The 25,022-nt window shown below is 50.5% G+C and overlaps 1 protein-coding gene across 1 annotated transcript; it reads left to right on the top strand.

Annotated features, from left to right (window-relative positions):
* The first annotated feature begins 1,589 nt into the window (after window positions 1-1,589).
* PRRT1B (proline rich transmembrane protein 1B) lies at window positions 1,590-24,013 on the top strand. Its single transcript, XM_065927107.1, has 4 exons — window positions 1,590-1,732; window positions 18,670-19,133; window positions 19,815-19,958; window positions 21,285-24,013. The coding sequence occupies exons 1-4, from the start codon at window positions 1,723-1,725 to the stop codon at window positions 21,432-21,434; spliced, it is 768 nt and encodes a 255-aa protein (XP_065783179.1). The 5' UTR covers window positions 1,590-1,722; the 3' UTR covers window positions 21,435-24,013.
* Window positions 24,014-25,022: the final 1,009 nt, after the last annotated feature.

The raw sequence follows: 25,022 nt of genomic DNA, 5'->3' as shown, positions 1-25,022 counted from the left end.
GAGAAAGCACATGGACTAGAGAGTTGTTTCGTCGCTCAGTCGTGTCCAACTCTTCGCGACCCCGTGGACTGCAGCACATCAAGCTTTTCTGTCCTTCACTATCTCCCAGAGTGTGCTCAAATTTATGTCCATTGAATCATGGACATGGTGATACTAGCTAACCATCTCATCTTTTGCTGACCCCTTCTTTTGCCTTCAATCTTTCCCTACATCAGGGTCTTTTCCAGTGAGTCGACTCTTCATATCAGGTGGCCAAAGTATTGGAGCTTCAGCATCAACCCTTCCAATGTATATTCAGGGTTGATTTCCTTTAGGATTGACTGGTTTGATCTTGCAGTCCAAGGGACTCTCAAGAATCTTCTCTAGCACCACAATTCGAAAGCATCAATCCTTCAGTGTTCAGCCTTCTTTGTGGTCCAACTCTCACATACGTATATGACTACTGGAAAAACCATAGCTTTGACTATACGGACCTTTGTCAGCAAAGTGATGTCTCTATTTTTTTTTTTTTTGCATCACCACAGAAAAAAACGTTATGAAAAACGTACAGATTTTAAAAGGATCAGGAGAAAATTCTAACCGCGAAAAGTAAAGACTGACACATTTTGCAGGGACTCCCCTGGTGATCCTGTGGTTAAGACCCCACACTGCCAACGCAGGGAGTGCATCTGTGCGTAAAACTCAAGCCCTAGACCACTTCCCTGGTAGTTCAGCGGGTAAGGAATCCGCCTGCAATGCAGGAGACCCCGGTTCAGTTCCTGGGTCGGGAAGATCCCCTGGAGAAGGGAAAGGCTACCCACTCCAGTATTCTTGGGCTTCCCTTGCAGCTCAGCTGGTAAAGAATCTGCCTGCAATGCAAGAGACCCAAGTTCGAACCTGGGTTGGGAAGATCCCCTGGAGAAGGGAATGACTACCCGTTCCAGTATTCTGGCCTGGAGAATTCCATGGACTATATAGTCCATGGGGTCACAAAGAGTTGGGCAGGACTGAGCGACTTTCACTAATAACGCCAGATCACTGAGACCACTTGTCCACTACAGGGCAGACAGAAACCACCCCTCTCCCCTCCTCCAGGGTTTGCTTCCTCCTCCTTGGTGCCAGGGATCTCTCTTCCCATCTTGGGAGCTCAGCTAGGAATTGAAATCGCTGTCTGGCTTGTGGGTGTAGTTTATCTAGCATTTCTGGATATTTGGAGTAGACCTGCTTTGAATTCTCCAATCTGGCAAGTCTCAGGGAACAGAAGTGTCACACGCATTGTTTTAAACCCGAGGAGACTTCATATGAAAATCTGCACTGCTGGCTTCTCTTGCTGGGAGACACAGAAGGGGAGACTGGGCACTCCTCGGACCCGCAAGGCCCTTGTCGGCCACCAGGGCATCCGCTGGGCTCTCTGGCCGGCCGGTCTCCCGCGCTCCTTCACCGCCGCCGCTTCCAACCGTCCCCAGCTGGGCCTGGGCTGCGCCCCTCCTCCCACCCGCCTCCGACTCGGCCGCCTTCCCCGGGGCCGGCCGGGCGCGGGTCCTGCGGAGGCGGCCAGGCCGCCTGGGTTCGGGCCCCAGCGGCCGGGGCGCGCGAGGAGCCACCTGTTGACCCAGCCGCGGGCAGTCCCGCGGTCAATGATTAACCGGCCGCGCAGCGCGCACCAGGAAACCCGAGCGGTCCGCGAGAGCGGAGCCGGCCCGGCGGCGGCGGCGGGAGGCGTGCAGCCCGGCTGGTCGCGCCATGGACGCAGGTAAGGGCGGCGGTCCCGGGGAAGGCGGGGACGACCCTCACCCCGGCCCCGAGGCTGGCTCCGCGGGGCCCAACCTGGCCCTGCGCTGGGACGCCTCTCCCTGCCGCCCGGGACTGCCGCGGGAAGTTCGGGGACCTTGGCCGTGCCCCCCTCCGCAGGGCGGGCGCCCCGCGGGCGAGCTGGGGCGGGGCAGCAGATGCCCCTGCAGTGGCGATCTGGGGGGTCGTGTTCCCCCCAACCCCCACGCCCCGTCCTTCCTCTGGTAACTTTCTTCGCCCCTCCGGTCAGGCTGAAGTCTTTGGAGCGGGGGAGGAGCGACCCTGGCGGGGTCGGGGGGGGCAGAGACGGGGCGAGATGGGGAGAGCCCCCGCAGACTGAAGCAGGGACCGAGGGGAGCGGGACGGAGCGCGAGCTAGAGAGCTGGACCGACGGGGTGGGGGCGCGGGAAGGCCCCGCAGCTTTGGCGTCCGCGGCGCGGCCAGCACTGGGGGCAGGGGGCGCGCTGATCCGAGAATCCCCCGGCCCCATCCCTAACCTCGGGAGTCCCAAGCTGGCGGGCAGGGGCTGCTGGTGGCGGCGGGGGGACCGGAGCCGCGGCCGGTGCGACCGGCCTAACACCCCCACCCCAACCACCAACCTGGGGCGGGGGCGCCCCTAGGTCTCTTCTGCAAGGGGCTCCCAGGGGGTTGCTGCAGCCAAGAGGGACCGGCCCGCCCGGCTGTATCTGCCGCCGCCAGACCTCCAGGAAGCGCCCTCTTCCCCACCTTCGAGCACCTCCCACCCGGCTCCCGGCACCCCCCCCCCCCCGCACCCCCACTTCTGGCTGGAATGTCCCGGCGAGGCTCGGGTGTCAAGAACTCGAGAACCCGAGGCCGCGGCGCGGCAGCCCCGCCAGCAAATGTATTTACTCTGCAGCCCTATCTCCGCGCCATCGGGCCAGGTATTTGTCCAGGCCGCCCGGGACAGCTGCGGTTTTTGTTATGATAACTGGGGCAGGGGCTGGCGTCTCCGCGGGGCGCTCGGTGCCCGAATTCGCGAGGTGGGGAGGTTCAGGTTACGGCTGTGAACCTCAGCGAATGAGGCCCACCTGGGGCTCCCCTGGGACGCTCCTGTAGGAGGCTCTGGAAACAGAGCCTGGCCATGTGGCCACTAGTGTTATCTTTAAACGATCCTTTTACTGTTCTTGTCCCCATTTACACGTGAGGGAAGGGAGGATGGGGAGTTTAAATCTCTTAAGTTCGCACAGATGACAAAGCTGGCTCTTTTTTTTTTTTTTTCTTTAAAGATAACTGAGACACTCAACTCAAAAAAATTTTTTTTGGCTGCACTGGGTCTTCCTTGTGCTGGGGCTCTCCTTGCAGGCGCCTGGGCTCTCTTGTTGTGGCTGGGGGAGGAGGGGGTGCTATGCCTTTCTAGTTGTGGGGTGCCGGCTCTCTCTAGTGGTGGTGGCAGGCCCAGATTGTTGCCCTGTGGTGGCATGTGGAATCTAGTTCCCAGACCAGGGATTGAACGTGCAAGCCCTGCGTTGCAAGGCAGATTCTTATTAACCACTGGATCACCCTGGCTCAGGGTCACTGCCGAGGTAATTATTCTCAGGGCCTGGCACCTGACAAATGCTTCACAACAGTAGCTGCTCATTTGAACATCTTCGTGGCAAAGCTTCATCTACTTAGCAGCCGTACAGGCACCTAACCTTGCTGAAATGATGGTATTTTGGTAGGATTTGTTGTACAGAATTGTATTTTTTTCTGAAGTAGGGTCGATTTCTCGTGTTGTGTTAGTTTCAGGTGTGATTCAGGTGTATATCCGCTCTTTTTCCGATTCTTTTTCTTTATAGGTTTTTACAAGATACTGACTTTAGTTCCCTGTGCTATAGGTCCTTACTGTTTATCTATTTTATATATTAGTAGTTTGTATCTGTTAATCCCAAACTCCTATTTATCCCTCCCCCCCCAATTCCCTTCTGGTTATAAGTTTGTTTTCTAAGTCTGTGAGTCGCTTTCTGTTTGTTGTCTGTTTTTGTAAGTAAGTCCATTTGTATCATTTTTTAGATTCCACGTGTAAGTGACATATGGTACTTGTCTCTGTCTGACTTGCTCACGAGTGTGGTCACCCCTCCGTCCGTCCCGAGTTGTATTTCCGAGCCTAGAACACTGTCCACTGGAGTTGCCCAGTGACAATGTGTGGCACTGAATGGCCGGCTGGCTGGGTGCCTCCACCTAGTCGCGTATTCAGAAGGTGATTTGGGGGCTTTGTGTACCAGGGGAGGTGGATTTTGGCTCAGAGCTTGGTAAGTCAGCCAGCCAGTGACCCCTGGGCTGAGAGGACAGCCCTCTGGCGTGGACAGCAAAGGCGGCTTCTCGTCTTGGTCACAGTGTCCCTTTTGTTGTCGTTGCCTTGATTATTTAAAACCTCCAGCCCTTGGCAGGGTGGGTGAGGTTGGGAGCGGCCCTGGTGCCTCCCCCAGGGATATTTGGGCCAGCCCGGCCCTCCAATAGATCAACATCACTGAAGCACCCCCCCCCCCCCCCCCGCGCCCCAGATCCTTCTGGAAGAGCCCAGCTCTCTGGGTCAAGCTCAGAAGTCACAGGTCTTGCTGACGTTGTGTGACCTCATTTCTCGATGGTTTTCATTTCCCCTGCTTCTTGCAGATTCCTCAGACTGGCCAGAATACCTTTCCAGTTTCTTCCAGCTGCTTCCTAACCTCAGATCACAGAGCCCATCTTAGTTGGGGGTCCAAGCACTGCACACCCGCACACTCATTGCGTTCCCACGATGACCCCGAGGGGTGGTGGTGTCCCCATTTTAAGGACGAGGAAACCGAGGAGGTGCTGGGAGGGGAAGCAGCCCAGGCAGTGTGGCCGGTGAGCCCGAGCTCCTGGTCGTGACCGAGACCTTCATCCGGGGACCTCCCTGGCGGTCCAGTGGTTAGGACGCCACACTTTCACGACTGGGGCCCAGGTTCAATCCCTGGCTGGGGAACTGAGATCCTGTAAGTTGAGTGGCACTGTTGGGAAAAAAAAGACCCTCATCCCATATCTGGGATGCCATATCTGAGGTCCAGCTCTGCCCCAGGCACTGAGGGAGGAGGGAAAAGAGGCGTGAGTGAAGTGCCCCGTCACTCTTGCCAGCTTACTCTTGCCTCCTCCCCTCTGGATGCGGTCAGGCTGGGTGCACCCCCACGGTACCCGCCAGTCCCCAACTTGTCTATACCCGTCTGGCCCTCGGCCTCCTTTCTGGCTCAGGCCACTGCGGCCTCTCCCTTTATTCAGCCTCCGCCTGTCCCCCGCTCTCCTGCCCTCATCCCGGTCCTTCCACTGCTCCCAGAGGAAAGCTTCTGTATCAGTTAACACTTGACTTTTGTTGCGGAACAAACCAGCTCAGAACTTAGTGGTCTAATGCAGCAGGCGTGGGTTGTCAGGATTGTGTGGGTCTGCAGCGTGGGGCCGGCTCCCTGGGCCTGAGTGGTCTGGGGGCTGGCAAGGCGTTGCCTGTGGGCGCCCCCATTCTCCTCCTTGGGGCCAGCCCAGTGGGTGGCAGAAGGATTCCCAGCGGTGAGAGAGAGCAAGCCCCACTGTGCAAGTGTTCAAAAGCATGTTTTTTTCTTTAAAGAATGCCATCACTTTATTTGGGGTATAATTGAAGTATACCAAGCTACCCGTATTTAAAATGTGGGTTTTGATCAGTTTTGACATGTTGTGCATCTCTTCAGTGATCAGTACATCAAAATAGCAGTCTTCTTCACCCCCAAACATTTCCTTGTGCCTCTGGTTATCCCTTCTTGCAGCTATGGGTGGCTCTCTGTCCATCTCAATGGCACATTATTCTAGGATTTTATATACATGGAATCATATAGCCTGGACATTCTTTGATTGGCTGCCTGTCCATGGCTTAATGATTTAGGGATCCATCCATGTGGGCTTCTGTGCATATCCAGAGTTCATTCTTTTTTACTGCTGAGGAGTTGTAACTGTTAAATTACAGGTGGTCCCCAACTACAAATTACAGATGGTTCAATGGTCTGGTTTTCAACTTTACAGTCGTGTGAAGGTGATGCGCATTTGGTAGAAACCTGACTTTGCGGTTTGAATTCCGATCTCCACTGCCCTGGCGGCATGCAGTCTGCTTCTCCGTCACAATGCTGGGCGGTGGCAGGGCCGTGGCGCCCCGTCACCCACTGAATCACGAGGACACATTGCAGCCATTCTGTACCCACTCAGCCATTCTATTTTTCACTTTACAGTGTTCAGTAGGTGACAGGAGATACTCAAGCACTTGATTGTCAAATAGGCTTTGTGTTGGACAGTTTTGCCCAACTGTAGCTGCTGTAAGTGTTCTGAGCAGATTTAAAGCAGGCTGGTCTAAGGCTATGATGCTCTGGAGGTCAGTGTACTAAATACTTTTTTTTCTCCCCCCAACTGCATGGCTTGTGGGATCTTAGTTTCTCGACCAGGGATAGAACCCATGTCCTCGGGAGTGAAAGTGCAGAATCCTAATCACTGGACCACCAGGGAATTCCCCTAAATGCATTTTTGGCTTAACAATATGTTTAACTTTTGATGGGTTTATCAGGATATAAGCCCCATTGTGAGTCGAGGAAGATCTGTACTCTTAACACTTGGGTGTTTTTTTAAAAAACATAATTTGATCTATGTGTTTACTTATTTTTTGGCTGCACCGGCTCGTCTCGCTAGGAGGGCTTTTCCCTGGTTGTGGAGAGCAGGGGCTGCTCGTCATCGCGGTGCAGTCTTCTCACTGCAGTGCCGTCTCGCTGCCGAGCAGCGGCTCTAGGGTGTGTGGGCTTCAATAGCTGTGGCTCCCAGGCTCTAGAGCACAGGCTCAGAAGTTGTGGTCCACGGGCTTGCACGGGCGCCGCGTGAAACCTTCCCGGAGCAGCGATCAAACCCATGTCCTCTGCATTGGCAGGCAGATTCCTATCCACTGTGCCACCAGGGACGTCCCCAGCATTTAAAGAAGCCACGTTTTAAAGAAGCTGTATTTGTTACCGCGCAGTCTGGTGTGGCTGGGCGGGGTGCCTGTGTCTTGAGTGTCTCCTGAGGTTGTAGTCAAGTCATCAGCTAGGATACAGTCACCCCAAGACTCAGCAGAGGCTGAAGGGCTGCCTGCAAACTCACTGACCTGGCGGTCCGCAGGTTTCGGCGCCTCATGGGTGGTTGGCTGTTGGACGAGGGCCTCAGCATCCTGCCACGTCACGTGGGCCTCTTGTGTCATGGCTCATTTCCTTCTGGAGTCACCAGAGACACAAGGCAACTGTCAAGAAGGCAGGAACTTTTTAAAACCTAATCTCAGAAGCGACCGCATCCCTGCTGCCTAGGCTCTTCACTGGAAGTCATGCAGGGGCTTCCCAGGTGGCGCTAGCGGTAAAGAACCCGCTTGCAATGCAGGAGACGGAATAGATGGCGGGTTCAATCCCTGGGTCAGGAAGATCCCCTGGAGAAGGACATGGCAACCCACTCCCAGATTCTTCCCTGGAGAATCCCCATGGACAGAGGAGCCTGGAGGGCTGCACTCCATGGGATTGAAAGGAGTCAGACATGACGGAAGGGACTGAGCATGCATGCAGGGACTTGCGTGATGGTCCAGTGGTGACGAGTCTGCCTTGCAAAGTGGGAGACATGGGTTTGATCCCTGGTGGGGAAACTGAGATCTCACGTGCAGCTACTGAGCCTGCGTGCTCTGGAGCCAGTGTACCGCAGAGTTTATGAGCCACAACAAAAGAACTCCCGTGAGGCAACTATGACCCAATGCATCAGATAAATAAATCAGTGTGTGTGTGTGTATGTATGTGTATATATACATATATATATATATATATATATTTTAAGTCACTCAGTGTGGTGGACACTCAAGGGGAGAGAATTATGTATTGGGGGTCAGGGGTCATAGAGGGTGCCTCCTGCAGACATATTCCAGTGTACGGACATAGCACAGTTGCTTTATCCATTCATTGGCTGTGGGCTCTGGGTTGTTTCCAGTTTGGGTCTATTGCAAACAGAGTTTTCTGTAAACATTTTCGTGGTCATACGTTGTTTGTATTCCTCTTGAGTAAATACCTAGGAGTGGAATAGCTAAATCTTAACAGTGTACGTACGTTTAACTTTTTAAGACATTATCAATCTATTTCCCAAAGTGGTTTTTAACTGTTTTATTTTCCTATTTGCAGTGTTTGAAAGTTTCCATTGTTCTACATATTTGCTCAAGCTTGCTAAGGTCACATTGGTTGGTTTTCTTTTTTAATTTTAGCTGTCCTAATGGGTGGTGATAGCGCGTGGCTTTAATTGGCATTTCTAATTTTTAAAACAATTTTACTTATTTGGCTGTGCTGGGTCTTCGTTGCTGCAGGGGCTTTCCCCTAGTCGCGACGAGCGGAGGCTACTCTCTAGTTGTGGCGTGCGGGCTGCTCATTGCGGTGGCTTCTCGTCGCAGAGCACAGGCTCTGGGGCGCTCAGACTTCAGTAGTTGTGGCTCACGGGCTCGGTAGTTGCTGCTCCCAGGCTCTGAAGCACAGACTCAGTAGCTGTGGCTTAGTTGCTCCATAGCGTTTGGGATCTTCCCAGATCAGGGATTGAACCTTTGTCTCCTGCGTTCTTAACCAGTGAGCTAGCAGGGAAAGCCGGCATTTCTAATTTTGATGGCATTTCTGATGACTAACGACATGGAGCATCTTTGTATGTGCTTATTGGGCATTTGAATGTCTGCTTAGAAGTGTTTACAAGTATTTAGTCTACTTTCTTATGGGGATATTTGCCTTATTATTGAGTTTGAGTTCTTTATACACTGTTGATAGAACCCTTTGTCTGATAGATGTGTTATATTTTCTTCCACTCTGTGACTTGCCTTTGTAATTCTTTAGTTCAGTTCAGTCGCTCAGTCGTGTCCGACCCTTTGCGACCCCATGGACTGCAGCACGCCAGGCCTCCCTGTCCATCACCAACTCCCAGAGTTTGCTCAAACTCATGTCCATTGAGTCGGTGATGCCATCCAACCATCTCATCCTCTGTCGTCCCGTTTCCCTCCCACCTTCTGTCTTTCCCAGCATTGGGGTCTTTTCAAATGAGTCAACTCTTCGCATCAGGTGGCTAAAGTATTGTAATTCTTAGTGATGTCTTAAAAAAAATTATTTGGCTGCGTGGGGTCTTGGTTGGGGCCTGCGGGATCTTGCGTTGTGGCACACGGACTTTCTAGCTGTGGTGCGTGGGCTTCATTGCTCCATGGCACGTGGGACCTTAGTTTCCCCCACCAGGGATGGAATCTGTATCCCCCGCATTGCAGGGGGCCCCCAGGGACGTCTCTGCATCTCACACCTTGATGTGTTCTTTCTTCGTGGTCACCCAGTTCAGAATCACTTTTCAGTTTACCTCGTGACTTTAGTTTTGGTCCCTGAATTCTTTAAGGTGTATTATTTAATTTTCAGATAGTTGATATTTTCCTAGATACATCATTAGTACTGGTTTCTAATTCTGCTGTGGTCAGTAAATGCAGTTGGGCTGATTTCAGTTCTTTTCACATTGATTTGTTTTATGGCCCAGTATGTGGTGTGTCTTGGTAAATATACATTGTGTTCTTGAGAAGAATAAACATCTGCTGGATCAAGGTGCTTTATAGTATTGTTCAGATTGTCCGTGTTCTTACTGATGGTTTGTCTGGTTCTGTCAGCTGGCGGATGAAGGTATTAACATCTTCTATAATTGTACATCTTGCCTGTTTCTCTTTAACTCTACCAACTTCTGTTTCATGTAAATTGAAGCTCTATTAGGTACATGTGCATTTATAATTGTTAATGTCCTCCTGGTAAATTATTCCTTTTATTATTAGTGTTTCTCTTTATTGCTGGTAATACATTTTTGTTTGTTTCCATTTTTTGTTTGTTTGTTTGTTTTGGCCATACCATGCAGCTTGTGAGATTTTAGTTCCCCAAACGGATTGAACCCAGGCCCACGGCAGTGAAAACACCGAGTCCTAGCCATGGGGCCACCAGAGAACTACCTGGAGTCTTCTTAGTCTGTCTAATCTGATTAAAAGAGCCCACTCCCGCCTTTTTGGCTTAGTTTGTATGGCCTGTCTTTTCCTACCCATTTATCACCTCTGTGTGTTTTAAGTGTTGTCCATTGTCATTTGCTTGTAGGTCTTGGTTTTTATTTGTGATGTCAATCTCCGACTTTTAATTGGAAAGTTTAGATCAACATCTATTGTAATTATTGATGTGCTTTTTATTATTGACGTGGTGTGTGTTAGTTGCTGAGCTGTGTCCAGCTCTCTGAGGCCCTGTGGACTGTAGCCCGCCAGGCTCCTCTGTCCATGGAGTTCTCCAGGCCAAAACCCTGGAGCAGGTTGTCATTCTCTTCTCCGGGGGATCTTCCCGACCTGGGGATCGAACCCAAGTCTCCCGCATTGCAGGTGGATTCTTTACCTTCTGAGCCACCAGGGACGCCCATTGCTAAGATGTTTAAGACTAATGTTGTTGTTTTCACTTTGTCGCCTGTCTTCTTCCTCTGGTTTCCGCCCCCTTCCCCCCTGTGCTGTGCCCCACTCCCCAGCTTTGTTGGGTCTTAATTTGAATATTTTTTAGTATTCCATTTTAATTTGTCTCTTGGTGTTTTTGCTGCATAGTTTCTGGTTGTTTTTTTTTAGTGGTTGTGCTGTTCCAACCAGGGTTCTTGGCCTCCTTCATCAGTGAAATTGAGCAGAGGTCAGACACAAAATTCAGGCAAGGCTTTACCGCGGGCCCTGCTGCTGTGGGGATGGGGGCAGTGAGAGCAAGTAACAGGTTCCCTTGCTTGCTCACTTGCTGAAGAGGGGGAACAAGCAGGTTCCTCATATGGGGTGAGGGTAGGGGTGTCCAGGGGTCGGGCTGGAGGGGTGGCTTAGGTGGCTTGCCCACTGCTGAGGTGGTGGTGTGTGCAGAGGGCCTTCACAGGACCATGCTTTTGCTCCCAATCCTCTGCTTTTGCTCCCAGGTTCTTCGAAACTGGCAGTTGGGTTGTTTGGGTGTTTTTTTTTTTAACCTCTTTGTATCTTTTTGTCCAGAATTTGCCCTAACTGCACATGCGTGCAGTTATTTTTAGTCCCATATGGTCTCTTTGTATTTTGTTGTTGGAGGAGAGGTGTGTCCAGGTGTAAGCATTGAAGCAAAGGCTCCCAGGTTCCAGGCCTGAGGCCTAAGGATTAAAATACATGCCTAACTTCTCACAGTCTCCTTAGAATTAGTATTGTAGCACTTTCAGTAAGGTGTAGAATCTTGTGAATTTGTAGATCTCTTTACCTTCATCCCCATGCATTAAGCTTTTATAACTTTAATAAGTGTTATAGTTTTCATGTGTACACATTGCAAACTCATCATAATACGTTATAATTTTGGCTTTCAACAGTCATACATTAGAGGACTTAAGAGGAAAAAATTATCTTTTATATTCACTGCAATTATTATACATCTATTGTTTTTCCTTTATTTCTCAAGTTCCAAGTTCACCTCTGATATTATTTCTTTTCAACCCAGAGAACTTTATTTAACCTCTCTGTTACTGAAGGTCTCTGGTAAGGAATCCTCTGAGTTTTCTCCCATCTGAGGATGCCTTACTTGCAGTAGGCAGAACTCTAAAGATGGTGCCCATGTTTCCCTTCCCTAGTTATTCTGCCAAACACTAGTATAGGTATTGCTGTGAAGGGATTTTTGCAGATGGAATTAAAGTCTCAAGTCAGTTGATCTTATATTTGATTTTTCTGGATGGGTCCGGCTCTAACTGTTGCTTCTTGACCTGCATACAGGTTTCTCAGGAAGTAGGTAAGGTGGTCTGTATTCCTGTCGCTTTAAGAATTTTCTACAGTTTATTGTGATCCACACAGTCAAAGGCTTTAGCATAGTCAATGAAGCAGAAGTAGATGATTTTCTGGAATTCCCTTGCTTTCTCTATGATCCAATGGATGTTGGCTATTTGACCTCTGGTTCCTCTGCCTTTTCTAAATCCACATTATACATCTGGAAGTTCTCGGTTCATGTACTGCCGAAACCTAGCTTGAAGGATTTTGAGCATTACCTTGCTAGATGTGAAATGAGCTCAGTTGTGCAGTAGTTTGACTATTCTTTGGCATTGCCCTGCTTTGGGGTTGGAATGAAAACTGACTGTTTGCAGTCTTGTGGCCATTGCTGAGTTCCAAATTTGCTGACATATTTAGTGCAGGACTTTAACAGCATCTTCTTTTATGATCTGAAATAGCTCAGCTGGAATTCCATCACCTCCACCAGCTTTGTCTGTAGTAAAGCTTCCTAAGGCCCACTTCGCATTCTAGGATGTCTGGCTGTAGGTGAGTGGCCACACCGTGGTGGTCATCTGGGTCATGAAGATCCTTTTTGTATAGTTCTTTGGTGTATTCTTTCCATCTCTTCTTTATCTTTTCTGCTTCTGTTAGATCCTTGCCATTTCTGTCCTTTATTGAGCCCATCTTTGTATGAAATGTCCCCTTGGCATCTCTAATTTTCTTGCAAAGATCTCTAGTCTTTCCCATTCTGTTGTTTTCCTCTCTTTCTTTGCACGGTTCGCTTAAGAAGGCTTTCTTATCTCTCCCTGCTCTTCTCTGGAACTCTGTATTCAGTTGGGTATATCTTTCCCTTTCTCCTTTACAGTTTTATTAGAGATTCACCATGCTATACACTACATCTCCAGGACTTATTTGTTTTATAACTGAATTTATACCTTTTGACCCCCTTCACGGACTTTGCCCACCCCATCCCCATTTCAGACAACCATTGATCTTTTCTCTGTATCCATGAACTTCGGCTTGTGCCGAGGTCCAGCCCCAGCAGGACCAGGTATACCCAAGGGATGAGTGGCGTCGGTGAGGAAGAAGACAGACAGACAGACACACAGAAGGTTGTGTAGAAGAGGTAGCTTTTTTTTAATTTTTAGGATAGCTCAGTTTTTATAGAATGAACGTTACCTCCACCTTAAGTCACCACATATTACATCAGATATTGCTTTGTGCTTCTGTCAATATTTCTCTTCCCCATGTTTTTCCCCTATGCGTTCATCTAGGACGTTTCCGATTACAGGGTTTATTCTTAAATGTCCCACACCTAGTCTTCTTGCCCCATGGCCTAACATTCTCACTCTAACAGAAACAATGTTCCACAAATCTCAGGTATAGTGTAAATTCTTTGGACAATAAAACAATACCTGGGAAGGGTCACAGTAACATGTTTGACATTTCTGAGAATAGTACCATGAGAAAAACCTGATGTTTTTCTTTACCTGAAACCACAAAATCTCAATTTACAATGATTAACTATTAAACAGCAAAAACACCTCTATTAATAGTGAGATAATGGCAGTGAAGCTGGTTAATATAAATCTTCTATTGAAATCCTATGTACTGCATTTTCTAATTCTACAAAAATATCCCTAATCTCCCATGTTGTTTAAAGAAAGGGAAACAGTGAACAAATAGCAGCAAGGAAATAGCAGTAGTGAAAACCCCCTCAACCAAGGAGCAAGTAAACTGAAGCAGTATATCTATCTACTTCTAAATCTAAATGCGTCTACTCTTTTCTATTCTAGAACATTATAATCTTTTAAGCAAGCAGCCAAACTATACCTGCGGCCTTTTCCTTTCTGACTTGATGTTTATGGTCGTGTCCTGAGCCAGAGCAATCATGAGCATTTCCAAAAAGGCTTAGACTTTTCCAGGGAGGCCTTATTACTATATATTATATTTCCAAAAATTAATAGAAAGCCCAACAACAGTAAAACAGAAGGAAGAAAGGGACATACCAGGCCCCAGGGACAACCTCGAGGGGAAGAGCTGCCTTGCAGGTTCCTTTCTGGTCCCAGCGTAGGGACGTATTGGGCCCCCGGGGCAGCCCCGTGTGAGGAAGAGCTGCCTTACGGTTCCTTCTCGTCCCATGACCTTGTCACGGACTGGGCGCATCCCGGCGGCTCCCGACAGGTTTGTTTTTTTCCGATTCCACATTTGAATGAGATCATGCGCTATTTCTCTTTCTCTGTCTGACTTATTTCCTTTAACATAATACTCTCAAGGTCCATCCACGTTATTGCACATGGTAAGATTTCATTCTCTTTTAATGGCTGAATAATATTGTAAGTGTGTATAATATATTTCAAGGCAAAATTTTTGTTAATATGTTTACACACACACACACATATCATTTTCTTTATCTGTTCATCCATCAGTGGACACTTAGCTTGTTTCCATGTCTTAACTACTGAAAATAATGCTGCAATGAACATGTTGAGTGCATATAGCTTTTTGAGTTAGTGAATTTTTTTTTTCCTTCAAAGACCCAGATTGGAATTGTTTAGGCATACAGTAGTTCTTGGCTTCCTTGGTGGCTCAGTTGGTGAAGAGTCTGCCTGCAACTTGGGAGACCTGGGTTTGATCCCTGGGTTGGGAAGATCCCCTGGAGAAGGGAATGGCAGCCCACTCCAGTATTCTTGCCTGGAGAATCCCACGGACAGAGGAATCTGGTGGGCTACAGTCCATGGGGTCACAAAGAGTCAGACACGACTGCGTGATTGACTTTATTATTATTTTTTTTTACAGTAGTTCTATTTTTAATTTTTTTTTAGGAATCTCTATACTGTTTTCCATAGTGGTCACACCAATTTACATTCTCACCAATAGTGCACATGGGTTTTCTTTTTTCTACTTCCTCATCAACACTTGTTATTTCTTTGCTTTTTGATGACAGTCATTCTAACAGGTGTGAGGTGATAGCACATTGTGGTTTTGATTTGCATTTCCCTGATTGAGCATCTTTTCAAGGCACCTTTTTGGCCCTCTGTATGTCTTTGGAAAATGTCTGCTCAGCTCCTCTGCCCGATTTATAATTGTAGGTTTATGTTTTGCTATTGGGTTATATGAGTTTTAAAAAAATATACTTTGGATATCAACCCATATAAAATACATGATTTGCAAATATTTTCTCCTATTCCGTAGGTTGCCAGTTCTTTTTGTTGATGGTTTCCCTTGATGTGCAGAAACTTGTTAGTTTGATGTTGTTCCGATTTGTGTGTTGTGGCGTTAGTTGCCTTTGGTTTTGGCTTCAAATCTAAAAAAAAAGTCATTGTCAAGACTAATATCAAGAAGCTTACTGCCTATGTTTTCTTTTGGGAATTTTATGGTTTCAGGTCTTACATTCACGTCTTTAATCCATTTTGAGTTAATTTTGAGGTATTGTGTTCATTTATGGGTATGGTGTAGTGGGCAGAATGTATTGTTGAGTTTTGTTTGCTAATATTTCCTTGTTGAGGATTTTTACATCTGTGTTTATCAGGGATACTGGTTTGTACTTTTCTTGTAGCATCCTTTTCTGATTTTGGTATCAAGGTAATGTTGGCTTCATAGAATGAGTTTGGAAGTGTTTTCTCCTCTCTTTTAGTTTTTTGTAGAGTTTGAGGATTGGTATTAATTCTTTGGGTGTTTGGTAGCCATCTGGTCTTAGACTTCTATTTGTTGCGAGGTTTTTGATGACTGATTCGGTCTCCTTAGTTTAGTAATCAGTCTGTTCAGGTTTTTTTCTTCGTGATTTGGTGTGGTACGCCGTATGTGTCTAGGAATTTATCTGTTGTCTAGCTTGTCGAATCTGTTGGCATGTAATTGGTCATAGTAGTCTGTCATGAGCCACTGTATTTCTGTGGTATTGGTAAATGTGTCCTCTTTCATTTTTAATTTTATTTGAATCTTCTTTTCTTCTTAGTCTAGCTAAATATTTGTCCATTTTCTTTATATTTTCAAAGAAGCAGCTTTTAGTTTTATTAATATTTTGTATTGTCTTTTTAGTCTCCATTTGTACTCTGATCTTTGTTATTTCCTAAATTCTACTAGCTTTGGGCATCATTTGTTCTAGTTCCTTGAGGTGTAAATTTAGAACATTTATGAGATTTCTGATGTTGTATAGGCATTTATTTTTATGAGCACTGCTGCAGCTCAAGTTTTGGTGTGTTCTATCCATTTTCATGTGTCTGAAGGTTTTTGTTTTTTTCTTTAATTTTTCTTTTGATTTCTTCTTTGACCCATTGGTTGTTCAACAGCATATTGTTTAATCTCTGAATCTCCCAGTTTTCATCCTATAATTGGTTTCTTGTTGGCAAAGATGCTTGGTGTGATTTCAGTCTTCTAAAGTTTAGAAAGGCTTACTTTGTAGCCTACTATGAATTATCCTGAAGGATGTTCCAGATACACTTGATAAGAATATGTATGCTGTTTACTTTGGATATATATTCTGTATATATGTGTTTGAGTTTATCTGGTCTAACATGTCCTTTAAGGTTGCTGTTTCCTTATTTATCTTTTTTAATCTGGGTGATTTATCCATTGATGTAAGGTGGATATCAAGGTTCCCTATTATTGTATTGCTATCAATTTCTTTCTTTAGGTCTGTTATTATTTGCTTTTATATTTAGGTGCTCCTATGCTGTGTGCATATATATCACAAATGTTACCTCTTCTTGTTGGATTTGAGCCCTTTGTCATTTTGTAATGTCTTTTTGTCTCTTATTACAGTTTTTGTTTTATAGTCTCTTTCTGTTATATAAGTATAGCTACCTCAGGCTTTTTGGTTTCCTTTTGCATTGAGTGTCTTTCTGTTCTTTTTTGGTCTGTGTGTGTGGTCTGCAGACTCACATCTGCAGTGAGTCTGTTACAGAGTATCTTTTTATCCATTCAGGCACTCCATGTCTTTTGGAAAATTTAGTGTATTTAAAGTAATTGGTAGGTGCGCACTAATTTGTGATTTTGCTCATTGTTTTCTGGCTGTTTTTCTGGTCTGTTTTTAAAGCCTCCCTTACGCTGGTCTAGAACTGTCCCCTAGACATGCATCTTGAGGGTGAGACTCGGACTCGTGTAGTAGTAGTGAAGTCGCTCAGTCGTGTCTGACTCTTGCAACCCCGTGGACGGTAGCCTGCCAGGCTCCTCTGTCCATGGGATTCTCCAGGCAAGAAGGCTGGAGTGTGTTGCCATTTCCTTCTCCAGGGCATCTTCCCAATCCAGGAATCGAACCCTGCATTGCAGGTTCCAGGTCTCCTGCATTGCAGGCAGATTCTTTACCAGGACTTGTGTGGATCCATTCTAAGATGACTGAGCATTCCTGGATGTGAGAATTTCAGGAGTAAACCCAAGGAAGTCCTGGGCAAGCTGATACACATTGGTCAGCCCAGTTCACACACAGGATTAGGGGATTCAGAGCCCCTCTGAAGCGCCGTCTTCTCTAAGCTCTCCGTACCCTCTCCCTTCTGCAGGGGCCCTTTCCTGGTTCCTCTGGCCAGAATGACAGAGTTTATCATGGACTTTAGCTGCCCGGTCATGTGGTTCTGGGGCGGGAGCTTTGAGCTTCGAAGGAAATGAGAGGGAAAGACGGGCAGTTCACCCTATTTATGGTCACTTCTGTGTTTGACTACACTCCATAGTCTGCCTACTTTTGTCCATTTTTCAGGGTCTTCTTTTGTATTTTGTCTAGTGTTTTTAGTAGTGATCAGCAGGAGACAGAGGCCTTTTAAAACGGGTAAAATGTGTAAGGTTTACCATCTGAACCATTTATAAGTGCACAGTTCAGGGGCATTCAGTACATTCACATTATCATGCAGCCATCGTTAACACCCTCCTCCAGAAGGCTTTCATCCTCCCAGATGGAAACTCTGTCTGCACTGATACCTGAATTCATCCCTCCCAGCCCCTGGTAATGTTAAAATGTTAAAAGATGTAGGTTTTTAAAGCCACTCTTTGCAAGATGTTTATTAATGTCCCGTTGGCCCAAGCCCAGCCTGAAGCAGGTAGGGAAATAGGAGGCGTGGCCTGGGTGGCCCCGTGGTGTGGAGGCAGGAGCACCAGCAGGGTCTCAGGAGAGGCCCGGAGTGGAGGAGGTGGGCGGGAGCTCTCGGGGGCTCAGTACTCCTGTCCTTGGGGACCCCTCCCCTAGGGAAACCTGACCTCTGATTTCACCCACCTGCTGTATGGGTGGTGGGAGTGGGAGGGATGGGGTGAGGCTAGGGGTGGGAGGGGGGTTTCAGCAAGGTCTCTACCCTCAGCGGTGCTGTGCACTGTTATGCCTCTTTCCTTTTTCTCTCTGCCTTCTATAACCCCAGAAGACACTGGGGAAATGAACCTCAAAGCCACACTCTGGGATGCCCACCCAGGTCTGGGGGGGGTCCTACCCCAGCCCCTCTCCAGCCTGTTCCTCTAGGACCTGCGGCCTGGAGGGGCTCAGCTGGTCAGGACACTCTCAGGGGGTGCAGGGGGGCACCTTCAGGACTTCTGGGGCCCGCGGGGGCGCCCGCAGGGTTTATTGAGCGGATGCTGAAGGTCCCGGCCCGGCCTGGAAGGCAGCCCTTCAGCCTACTGGGTGGCCTTCTCTCCACCCACTGTTCTTGGCTGCTCCCTTCCCCTCCCCACCCCGCACGTCTGTTCCTGTTCCTTCTCTGCCTCCTAAGCTCTTGGCCCTTAGTGACCTGGCTCTTCCGGGTCCTCGGTAGCCAGGGTCCAGCGACTCCGGAGCGGAGAATCCGATTGGCTTAGGCCAGCTCCCATTGGACGGTGTCTCAGCCTATGAGGGGGCTGCCCTGCGCTGAAGCATCTGACTCGGTTCCATCTGCTGGGGCATCAGGGCCCTGGGGCCAGGACCACCTCCCCGCAGGTGCAGTGCGGCCTGCCTTCCATCCCGCTGGCCATCTGTACTGGCTGTGTGGCCGCCAGGAAGGCACGTCCTGGTTTCGTGTCCCCTGGTTGCGCTTTGGATAGGGCTTCAAGGGCGCAGGCTCGGGGAGGCCTGAGAGTGGGGTTCACAGGTCAGGATCAGCAAGGTCACTGTGACTCTCCTCGGAGGGGCGGTGTTCTGGGGTCTGTGAGGAGGACTCCCCCCTGGGCCGGCAGCCTTCTGGGGGCTCACTGCCTCTGCTGTTTCTTCCCAGGAGCAGACGCGAAAGGGGGTGGCAGCCCCGCGGTCCCTGAGGACCCCGCGCGCCCTGGGCTTCCGCAGCTCCCGCGCCGCCCTCAGCTCCTGGAGGAGGACCAAGCGCCCAGCGAGGAAGCGGCCGCCGCGGACGGAGGGGACGCCGCGGCGCCAGAGGGACCCCCGGGCGACCCCCCAGCCGAGGCCTCCGCGGCGCCCCCTGCCCAGGCCCAGGCCGTGGCCGCGGGTGAGGCCCTGCAGATGCCCAAGGCGGCGGCAGGCGGGGTGCCCAACATCGGCTTCGTGGGCGAGCCCCCGCCCTACGCGCCGCCAGACCCCAAGGCCGAGCACCTGCTCTACCCGCCACCCTTCCCGCCGCCGGTGCTCTTCCCGCCGGCGCCCGCCGCCCCGGCCCTGTACCCGCCGCCCGCGCCACTCTTCCCCGCGCCTGCTGCGCAGCCGCTCTTCGCGACCTTCCCGGTGGTGAGTCAGCCCGTGGGGACCCCCCTCTTCCCTCAGCCACCCTTGCAGAGGTTGCAGCTGTGCCCTGGGTCGCAACAGAAAAGGGCTCCCTCCGTCTGGGGCGTGGGCCAGCCTGCGCAGCCTCGCAGGGGCCAGGGGTCATTTGAGCTGGGTTCTGTGGGGTGAATAGGAGAGTTCAGGCAGAGGTAGGAGAAGAGCCCAGCACAGGCGTTGCAGGGATGCCAAGGCTGGTGCATCCTGGGAGTGAGGGCTGTTAGTCCAACTTATTGGGGAGATGATAGAAAGAGGTGGGGGTTCCACTCTGAGGGAGACCCCAGGGCCTTTGGTAGCCGATGAGTTGATAGAGAGTTTTAGGAAAACCCTGGCTGCCTGTGGAGGAGAGCTTTGAGGTTCGCCCCCTGGTGTGGAACAGTGGAGGACATGGAGATCCTGGGGGCTGCAGCCTGGACTGAGCGATCTGTAGCGGGCAGAAGCCGGAGGACTCTGGGGGGCTGTGTGACAGGTGGGGTTCTGAGCGGGCAGGAGTGGGGCCCTGCGCCCCGGGCGGCCTGCAGCCTGGCTGGGGGACGCTGGGCGGTGGCTGGAGTGTCAGCTCCATGGCTGTCGCCTACCGTGTCCTCACCCCGGTGTCTGGGGGCTGCGGCCCGCTCCCTTACCACGCCGTGGCCTCTGCCTCTGCAGTACAACAGCCCCGTGGCGGGCGTGCCGGCCCCGGCCCCAGCGGAACACAGGCCCCTGCCCAAGGTCTACATGATGGAGTCCGTGCTGGCGACCCTCTTCTGCTGCCTGCTCACCGGGCTCATCGCCATCGTCTACTCCCACGAGGTAGGAGGGCGGGGCGGGGTGCCCTGGTGCGGCCTCCCGGCCTGCCGTGCCCGGGTCCCCCGTGTTCCCCCCCACCCCCGAGAAGGCTGGCAGAATTGGGAGATCAGTGCCCAGCTGTCTGGGGTCCTGGCCGCCTCCTCTGTCGTCTCTGCCCCCTGCCACTCAAGATCTGCTCTGGAAGATTCCACTGAAACAGTTCACACTGAGGCGTGGACGATCCAGGCCCAGGGAACTGCCCGTCCCGTGGGGCTCGTGCTTCAACTTAGATTTTTTAAAAAATAATTTAATTTGGGCTCTGCTGGGTCTTTGTTGTTGCTTGGGGCTTTCCCTAGTTGCAGCGAGCAGGGGCTCCTCCTGGTTGAGGTGCATGGGCTTCTTTTGTTACAGAGCACGGGCTCTAGGGCATGTGGTCTAGAGCACGGGCCAGTATTTGTGGCTCATGGGCTTAGTTGCTCCATGGCCTGTGGGATCTTCCCAGATCAGGGATCGAACCCACGTCTCCTGCATTGGCAGGCGGATTCTTTACCACGGAGCCACCTTGGAAGCAGCAGGGACCTGTGTTTAATCTGTCCATCTGCTCGTTTATTCTACCCACCCACCTCTGTCTGTCCTTCCCAGCTGCCCGCCTCTCCATCCACCATCTGTCTCGGCTGCATCTATGCATCCACCCACCCCGTTCATCCGTTAATGTGCCCGTCTGCCTACTCAGCTGTCTGCCTGTCTGTCCATCCACCATCCACCCACCTGCCGTCTCGATAACACCCTTTCTTCTTCCTCCCTCCCCGCCATTCCTGACCTTGACTCGGCCCTGGGGGACTCGGCACGACGCTGTCCTAATAGAGTAGGAAGGCCCTGGGGCTTCTGCTCAAGGCTGACCTGAGTCCCCCGGAGGTCAGGCTCCCCGGTCATAAGCAAGACGGGACCGGGGCGGGGGAGCTGAGTGAGGACCAGGCCCCTCAGAGGTGCGATTCTGGAGGCTGCTGCCTGCATGTCAGTTCTGGCTCCGCCACCAGCTGCGAGGCCCTGGGGTGGGTCACTTAACCTCTCTGAGCCTTTGTTTCCTCATCTTCAAAGAGGGGCCAGCGATGATACTGAAATCGGGGTTGTATGGATGGTGAGGGATGGGGCCTGGAGTGCGGATGTGGGTCACGCCCGCAGCCAGTGCCGGGATGGCTGCCACCGCCTCGATGGCTGCTGCTCCTGCGTGAGCCGTGGCCTGGACCAGGCCCGGCCGCCTCGCGGGGTCAGCTGTCCGGTCTGTGCGCTGGGGCCGGGCGGGCTCCGGGGCGTCTGGATCCGCTCACCGCTCCTCCGGTCTCGTTGCAGACCCGCGCGGCCCTGGCCCGGGGAGACCTGGCCCAGGCTCAGGAGGCCTCTCGCAAGGCCCGCTCGCTGGTGCTCTTCAGCCTGCTCTTCGGGGTCTTCGTGTCCACCAGCTGGGTCATCTACGTGGTGGTCGCGCTCTACCTGCCCTGAGGGCTGCTGGCTCCCTGGCGCCTCCGGGTCCTCGGCCAGGCTCCTTCCGTGGACGTGAATTCCCGCTGGCGGCCGCCTGCCACCCATAGGGGACCTGGGTAGGGGGCTGGGAGACGGTGGACTCTGCGGCCCGCGGCACCCCTGTGGCCGGGCCTCAGCATCCTGGTCCACGGGGGCCCCAGTGCCCTGGAGGCTCCAGCTGGGGGACGGGGGCCAGCGCCCCCACAGCCTGGCCTTCGCCTCCTCTCCTCGGAGCCGCTGGCAAGGACATTACCACCTCCGACTGCCTGTGCCCCAGGGCCGAGCTGCCTGGCTCTTGCCCTCCGTGTGGGAGCTGAGAGGAGCAGCCTCCCCTCCCCTGGGTTGCCCCCACCCAACCCGGGAGGCAGCCTCTCTCTCTCCTGACCCCTCGCCCTGAAACCAGGCCACGGCGTCCGGTCAGTGGACTTACAGCAACACGCCGGGCGGAGCGTCTCGTGGCTGCTTCGGGGGGTTGCTGGTCCTGGTCCCTTCAGGGGCTCTGGGGTTCCCCCCTCCTGTCCCTCCGGGATGCTGTTCTCTGCCCACGCTGCCGTGGTGTCTGACTTGTGCACGTGGGCTGGAGCAGGGCGGGAATTTCTGTTGGGTCTTTCCTGGCCAAAGGTGACGGGAGAGTGGGGATGTCCACCCACATGGAGAGGAGGAGGGGACCCTGGCGGAGTCATGAAGGTGGACAGCTCCGGGGGGCTCTCTGAGCGCCCACTGAGTGCTGGTCATCGCGCTGGGACCCACCAGGACTGGGAACTGAAGCAAGATCACGTCCCGTCTCAACCCTTGGGATGCTTCCAGAGCCCGGGAGATTCGGATGCAGAAGCAAGAGAGGCAGGACGCTGCGTGGAGCTTGAGAGGTGGCCTTGTGGTCCAGGCTGCGGGGCTGACCCAGATTAAGGCTCTCAAACCCTAAAATGCATGATTGTCACGAAAGAGGAGGAGGAAACGGGATTTAGGGGTCCATAGACGCTGGATGGCCACAGCGACTCCGGTCACTAAACTCTTTTAAGTAAAATCAAAATAGAAATCATGTAGACCAGTGTGCCGCTTAGCCCGAAAGCCTACAGGAAACACCTTGGAGCCTTGTTAAAGTGCAGATCCTCATTCTGTAAGTAGGGCCTAAGATCCTGCAGTTCTCATTTCTGCTCCTAGGTGCCACTGAAGCTGGTAAATGGACCAACTGCACGTGGCTAAAACCATTAAACCAGGACCAAGCCACAGACGCCCCCTAGAGTCTCCGTTCAGCACTGTTGTGAAGTTCTAGCTAATGAAACAAACAGCAAAAAATGAAATTTGTAGTATGAAAACTAGAAGAGAAAAAATGATGCTCTGGCTAGAGTATGCAAGAGTCTATGAAAAATTAGAATAAGAGAACTCAGAAAAGTGATGAGTGGTAGTATTATTCAGTTAAAAGTGGAAAAAATTTAAAATTCCACTCAATACTGTGATTAAAAAAACAGTAAAACTTAGGCATAAATTTAACAGAAAGAAAGAACAATTTTTTTTGAAGGAAAGTACAGTGTTTTATAACATACATACATACAAGGAGTCTGGGACAGCTAGTGTTTAAAAAAAAAAAAAAAAACCAACACCTCTGAAAAAAGCAAAGAACAAAATATCTGCATAGAAAGATGTAATATATTAAAACATCTGGCTTTCTTAAACAGACTTAATGAAATTCCAACAAGAAAGCCAAGCTTTTAAAACTGACAAAGATGTTTAAAAAATTAATATGGAAGGAAAATGTGCAAAAATGACTAATTTTTCAGTTTAATGAGGGAAGACTATCTTCACTAGATTTTGAAACTTACGATAAAGCTACAGTAAATGCAGGGTGCAGCATGGCTTTGCCACAGAACTGGAGTGGTGAAACAGAGAAGCCCAGAAAACATTTCAAGTGTATGTGGGACATTAATTTCTGGCCCAGATAGCATTTTAGTTGAGTGAGTCAGGGCAGACAGTAAGGAGAGTTGGCTAACTGGTTGGAAAAAAACTGATTGTCCTTCTGTTATATAAATAAATTCCAGACGGGTTACAGAGCTAAGTAGTATGAAATAAAGGTGTACTAATCTTATATGAGGCTTAGGGGAGTACTTTTATAACTTCAGGGTGTTAGGCAGTGTGGAAGGGGCGGCCTCCTAGAATCTGGAATAGTGTCGCGGAAAAGACTGGTAGCTTTGAGTTCTGTGTGTTAGGAAAGAACTTACTTAAACCATCGGATGATTTTTACTTATCAGATTGGAAAACGCTAGAAAGATTCATTCCGGGACTCGTTTATTGCTAGGGAGGTGTGCATTGCTACCCTCTTTGTAGAAAGTAGACTGGGATCTATTAGTAGTATGTGTACTAGGTATTAATGTGCACGTACGCGCAAAGACCAGAGTCTGGAAGGATGTGTTCCAGACTGCTGAGAGCGGCTGCCTCTGGGGAGGGACTGCACTGGGAGGCTTTGTGCAGCACATGGCTGGATTTTAAAATGCGGGTGTATTCACGTGCTGTGTGATTAAAGAGCAACTGGAAAAGCTGTGCGTGCCTTTTGACCCAGTCATTCCAGCTTGGGGATCCTCCGGGGTGGAAGAAGCCGTCCGTTTCGACAGACGCTTGTCAGTGTTGTTACTGAAGGGCCCTGAGGGAGAGCTGGCCGGGGCAGCTCTGGAATGAGAGCTCTGATGACATTGGGGCGTGTCCTGATTTGGGGATGTTAAAATACACGTGTCTTAGCGTCGCGGCAGTGTGGCGTCAAGGTGTTTGACCTTGGAGAGTGGTAGAGACAGGCCTTCCTGAGAGGGCTGAGTGTGGATGCAGCCGTCCCCAGGTGGTTCCATCATTTTGCGTTCCCACCAGCACCTGTTGGGGGTGCCAGTTGCTCCCTGTCATCAGTCCCTGGTTTTTGTCAATCTTTTACATTTTAGGGCTTCTGGTTGTTAAAACTATGGTGATATTTTAGTGTGGCTTTAATTTGCATTTTGCTGACTAATGGATGATACTGGGCTTTTTATCACATGCTCATCAGCTATGATGATCTGATGATCTCTTCAGATATGATCTCTTTTAAACTTTTATTTATTTTTGGCTGCTCCGGGTCTTCGCTGCCCTTGAGTGGGTTTTCTCTAGTTGTGGCGAGCGGGGGCGCCTCCTCGCTGGGCTGCAGGGGTTTCTCGCTGCGGGGGCTTCTCTGGCTGCAGGGCGCGGGCTGTGGGGACGCGGGCTGTGGTAGTTGCAGCTTGCCGGCGCAGTCGTTGCAATGCATGGGGCTCGGTGCTCTGCGGCATGCGGGATCTTCCAGGATCAGGGATGGAACCTGTGTCTCCTGAGTTGGCAGGCGGATTCTTCCCCACTCCGCCACCAGGGAAGTCCTGGATCGCTTGTGCTTGTTCAAGCCTTATGCCCGTTTCTGGGCTGGATTGTCTTTCTCTTATCAGTTCAGAGGAGTTCTTTGGTGCTTTTTAGGTATGAGTCATGTGTTAGATTCAGGGATCGCAAATACCTTCTACTTTTGTAGCTTCCCTTTTTTACTCCCTTAATGGTGTTGGATGAAAAGAAGTTCTCAACTATAAC

The sequence above is a fragment of the Muntiacus reevesi genome, chromosome 3 (assembly GCF_963930625.1).
Source record: "Muntiacus reevesi chromosome 3, mMunRee1.1, whole genome shotgun sequence".
Classification (NCBI taxonomy): domain Eukaryota; kingdom Metazoa; phylum Chordata; class Mammalia; order Artiodactyla; family Cervidae; genus Muntiacus; species Muntiacus reevesi.
This window is presented reverse-complemented; position numbering and strand designations above follow the sequence as displayed.

What these genes read in the sequence shown, in the direction of transcription:
- PRRT1B (XM_065927107.1), top strand. An exon ending in TCTTCGCGACCTTCCCGGTG is followed by an intron (nt 19,134 to 19,814) that starts GTGAGTCAGCCC and finishes CTGCCTCTGCAG; the next exon opens with TACAACAGCCCCGTGGCGGG. An exon ending in CCATCGTCTACTCCCACGAG is followed by an intron (nt 19,959 to 21,284) that starts GTAGGAGGGCGG and finishes GTCTCGTTGCAG; the next exon opens with ACCCGCGCGGCCCTGGCCCG.